Source organism: Camelina sativa, chromosome 1 (genome assembly GCF_030686135.1).
Source record: "Camelina sativa cultivar CO46 ecotype springtype chromosome 1, ASM3068613v1".
Classification (NCBI taxonomy): domain Eukaryota; kingdom Viridiplantae; phylum Streptophyta; class Magnoliopsida; order Brassicales; family Brassicaceae; genus Camelina; species Camelina sativa.
The window spans coordinates 1,786,661-1,791,345 of record NC_141880.1 but is presented as its reverse complement, the minus strand read 5'-3'; the positions used below and the strand labels follow the sequence as shown (position 1 = coordinate 1,791,345).

Sequence of the window (4,685 nt, the reverse complement as noted above, 5' to 3'; positions counted from 1 at the left end):
CAAATGTCAACGTAAGAATGGTGACCACCCGACCACGAAGAACTTTATTGGTACTAAAAGTAAACGTAAGAATCAAAATGTAAGACAAAAAAAATCAGTTGATCAAAAGAAGACAAAAAAAACAAATAAGAATAAAAATATGGCCACGAATTTGTCGCGGTGTTTGATCATGTCAATAGATTCAATACTTTAGCAGCTGCTTCACGCGTTTCTTTCTTATTTAAATTTAACTTAAGTGGATCCATGTTACATATTTGGCAGCTTAACGTTTTTTCTAATCATAATGTGTAAAGCGAAAGATTATATATTAATAGACAAAACCGTGATAACACATTAGTCGTTATACAATCAAACTACCTAAATTCCAAAAACATTCGAAATGGAGCCTGTTAGGTCCTGGTTCTTATCTTTTTAAAAATTTTAAGCATTGACTTTGAGGAAAACCTTTTACCAAAGAACGTAACATGCCCATTCCAATTGATCACTAATGAACTTGTTAAATTTATATATAGAGCCTCGTTTAACAAACAAGAAAGTTTAGTTATATTTAAAAATATACGGCATGTATTTGCAACTTTCAACTTTGCATGTAGATATTTGTTACTTATACAAAGAAAAAACATTGTACGTAGAATTACATCATCATTGCTTGAATCTCTTCCAAGGTTCTGCCTTTGGTTTCAGGAACAAGTTTTGCTATGAAGATAATAGCTAATACACATACCCCACCATACACATAGAATGCACCTGAAAACAATTAAATATATGGTCAACACTGTTAACTTGTTGTTCGTTTACCTTTGTTATGTAACTAAAAGAATTTTTTTTTTTTTTTTTTTAAATGTAATACCATGAAGGCTCCAAAGCATGAGAAAGTTGAACGTGAAGGAGACAAACCATGAACTTAGCCAATTTACCACAGTGACAAGTCCTCCAGCAGTTCCTTTGAGATTTATTGGAAATATCTGCATTTTTTTTTTATAAAGTATAAGGTTAATGACAAGAATATTTATCGAATGTGGAATGTGAACATTCTATATATTGTTTAAAAATTACCTCAGACATTATAACCCATGGGATTGCACCCATTCCAATCGAGAATGAACCGATATAAACCTGAAAATTGAATTTCTTAATCAAACAAGGACTAAACCGGATGTTAAAACCAATAATTGGGTTCATTGCTTACCAAGACACCGCTAACTGCAAGGGCCGGGATGAGATCAAGTGCTAAACCATGGGCCTGATTAATGAACATTAAAACCAAAATCAATCTGGTTATATAATCTATACGTCCTTATTTCCTAACCTCAAACGACTCTACATAAGCTTAATATTTTGATTGAACCGACGACCTTCAAAAGAAATGAATTTCCGATGAGCAAACATCCAATCAACATCCCAACAGCTGATGCCTGCAATGTACAACCGACATTGTCAGACCGGACAATCTAAACCGGTATTTTGCGGTTTATTGGAAACCCAAGCTAAGTAAGAACCATACCAAAAGAAGTGGCCTTCTTCCAAGCCTATCAATTAGCAGTGTTGCACCGAGTGCTGTTAAAACAACTTGTTCGATGGAGTACAAAATGCTTCCAAGAGTTGGGGATGCTCCTGGTATTGCCAAAACCGGAACATAACAAAGTAAATATAACACCACTTGGTCTAGAAATAAAGCTAGTGTTAGTGTTCAACTTTTTGCTAGATATTGTTCGAATTATAACCTGCTGATACGAATATTTGTTGTGCGTAAAATATAACACCATTTCTTCCGACGCACTGCTGGAAAACCATCAAACCAACTCCCACCTGATACAATACACAACCATTAGACTAAACCAAATATAACAGAGAAACATAATTACCGTCGGTTATTGGAATTAGAGATTCTTACAATCACAAATCGAATATTCTTTTTGTCAATAAGGTCCCATAGTGTGGTTTTTGGGAGGTGGGCAAGAGTCGCCAAGTACTCCTATAAACCGGAATCCAAAAATTAGATATGTCACGTGACGTACCAAAACCGGTTTCGTATTTCGGTTTTCTGGTTTAATTGAGTTGTACCTTGATATCCTCGGCTTCTCTTGTGATATTGGCGTGAGGACCCCTAAGTTTCTGCAACGCAATTTTAAAATCGTTGTGGCGGCCAACCATTTCCTTTAAACACGAAACGCGTCCGAGTTGCGTCGGGTTAGTTTCCAACCAGAGGTTCTAAAACCGAAATTGATATATGGAGCTTTAATCTTACCAGCCATCTAGGTGATTCAGGGATGAACCAAGTCCCACAGAATAGAACCACGCACGGTGCGACGCCTGAAATTGGTTAATTAAACCTGGTTTTGTTATAACCAATTGAAAATTTACTACCAACTTAGATACACAGTTACTAAACCAATACCAAATGTCTCCGGTTAAGCTACCGCACAGAAAAATTTACCGGTTAATGCAAGTGTTCTCCAGCTTACGACAGCGCCTATGAGGAACATAGAAGCCAATCCGATTACAAGAAAGAGCTGCAAAATTAACCATCTTAATCAAAAACATATATTTTCTAATATAGATCTGTTTTATTTATTAAAATAATCGAAACAGCTCTAGTACTATTATGATTTTCCACCACAAATAAACCTTTTTTTTTTCACAAGCTTGAAATTCTAATATACACCAAACATTTGCTATGACTATGTTGTAACCATCATACATTTCTATGGGATCATATAAAATCACCTGGTTAAGCGTCGCTAATGCTCCTCGTAAATTTCTCGGACTGATTTCGGCGATGAAAACCGGTACCTACACAAAAATAAGTGCAAATGTGAGTTTCATGACAAAAAGGCATAATAATATGGTTTTTTTTATCCATAAGGGGATATAGCTTTGTAACATGTCATATATACCACATAGGAAAGGGTACCACAACCATAACCCGTGAGAAATCTTCCAAAATCCAAAGGTACGTCACCCTAACACATCGAAATAATAAAACAACGATATCGAATCGTTAATTTTCAATATTATTTTAAGTTTTTCTTTTTAAGACAAACAGTGAAGAAAATTTTAGCACATAGAAACAAAAAAACCTTGGCGACGTAAATAATAAGCCAACCGATGGCAGAGATCACTGAAGCCAACCTCATGGCCTGTCTCGAAAAACCATGTGAACCAAAAGCTATATTAATATATTATGTTTTAGTTAGAAAATATGGTTGTGACTGAAATATTACAAAATGCAACATGTGACAAAATGATTATTGTATGCTTAAGGAGATAAGACAAATTTGTTTAGCCAAGTTATACCCCTTTGCGACCAATGAAATCGGAGATCTTCCCCGATGTAATGGCGCCGAGCACTGCTCCCACATTCAATATCGATCGAAAACTGAAAACTAGATTAGCCAAAACACACTAAACAAAAATTTGAGAAATATACATACTATATCGAAACACATCTATAAAATGTAGAAGACATAATTAATATACTTAGAAACCTGGGAATATGATAAATCAAGCTCTTCCATAATCCCAAACTGGGTCGGAGCGGAATACCCCACCTATTAAAACAAAAACACACACACACACACACAAAGATTGTCCCGTATCAACAAGAATTTAATCGATATTCATAATTTTCTTATTTTACTTTGTAAGGGGATTAATTGAAAAAAGGTTAAAAGTGAGAGATAGAGTAAAAAAAAATCTTACGCATGTTCCAAACTCGAAGGAACCACAGACGGCAATGAATGTGCTTAGATAAACCATCCACGACGCTTCTTCTGAGACGTCGGATTCTTTCTCCGGTAGCAGCAACGGCTCAGATTTTCCGTTCATTTTCTCCATGTCGTCGTCTTTTCTTCTCGTCATTTTCTTGGCAATTCCCCTTTTTCAAATCAACCGCAACGAATACTTATCAATTTTTATTTGTACGTAGATATCAGATGTGTGACAACTTTTTCGCTATGTGAATCTGTTCAAGAAAAAAAAAGGAAAAACAGAATTTGGATAACTTACCGGAGGAGATGGAGAAGGCACCGTGTTTTTAGATCTCAAAAACTCTTGATTTGTTTTGAGTTTATTGATATATGTCTATATATATATATCTCTGTAAACCAACAACGTATATGTATATATATGTTAGAGCATAAACGATAGCTAGGCTGGCTTAGTTAAAACTTAAAACCCATGCATGATGATTTTGGACGAATTAGACAATTTGAACTAATTTATTCTAGATACTACTATAAAAGTCCAATGCATTAGCAATTAGAAATTGTTGAGTGACTCAATTTGAAAGTATTAAGTAAGATAATTCCAAAGTAGTAATTACCAGCATCTATATAATCTACTGAATTTACATATTGCACGGTAATATATATTATTTTTACAATTGATATTCAATAATATTTTTTTTTCACAGGATATTCACAAATGATACAATGTACATCATGCAGTGTTTGACTAGGTTGGTAATATGCATGGTTTGTTATTATTGTTTTTTTCTTTTTTTTGGTGATGGTTTATGACACGCACAGTGACGTGTAATTGACTCAAAGATTTGATCCGGTACGACACGTCGACACTTGTTTTCCGCGGATCCGATGCTCGTTGGTTTCCCCCCCCCCCCCCCCCAACGCGAGATATATCTAAGCTGTGATGGATAGATATAGTATCCAGATAAGCTCTACAAA

At 35.0% G+C, this 4,685-nt stretch overlaps 1 protein-coding gene across 5 annotated transcripts; it reads right to left on the bottom strand.

Moving 5' to 3' along the window:
• Window positions 1–519: 519 nt before the first annotated feature.
• Window positions 520–4,304, bottom strand: LOC104708936 (sugar transporter ERD6-like 8). 5 transcript variants are annotated; one of them, XM_019244455.2, is made up of 18 exons: window positions 4,009–4,304; window positions 3,703–3,877; window positions 3,481–3,551; window positions 3,298–3,379; window positions 3,081–3,140; window positions 2,898–2,963; window positions 2,728–2,793; window positions 2,438–2,513; window positions 2,249–2,313; window positions 2,065–2,157; window positions 1,895–1,975; window positions 1,725–1,809; window positions 1,505–1,614; window positions 1,356–1,415; window positions 1,190–1,243; window positions 1,057–1,116; window positions 851–965; window positions 520–747 (listed from the first exon to the last, which is right to left on the bottom strand). In XM_019244455.2, the coding sequence occupies exons 2-18, from the start codon at window positions 3,859–3,861 to the stop codon at window positions 635–637; spliced, it is 1,416 nt and encodes a 471-aa protein (XP_019100000.2). In that variant the 5' UTR covers window positions 3,862–3,877; window positions 4,009–4,304; the 3' UTR covers window positions 520–634. The 5 variants fall into 5 exon arrangements, with proteins under 5 accessions (XP_019100000.2, XP_087317645.1, XP_087317586.1 ...); XM_087461519.1 differs by having other exon boundaries at window positions 898–965; window positions 3,489–3,551; window positions 4,009–4,138; XM_087461460.1 differs by having other exon boundaries at window positions 3,489–3,551; window positions 4,009–4,060.
• Window positions 4,305–4,685: the final 381 nt, after the last annotated feature.

Coding starts and splice junctions, on each gene's coding strand:
- LOC104708936 (XM_019244455.2), bottom strand. CDS start 3,861: ATGACGAGAAGAAAAGACGACGACATGGAGAAAATGAACGGAAAATCT. Junction 2,514..2,727: donor CATTAGCGACGCTTAACCAG/GTGATTTTATAT, acceptor TTAATTTTGCAG/CTCTTTCTTGTAATCGGATT. Junction 1,244..1,355: donor GAAATTCATTTCTTTTGAAG/GTCGTCGGTTCA, acceptor TTCATTAATCAG/GCCCATGGTTTAGCACTTGA.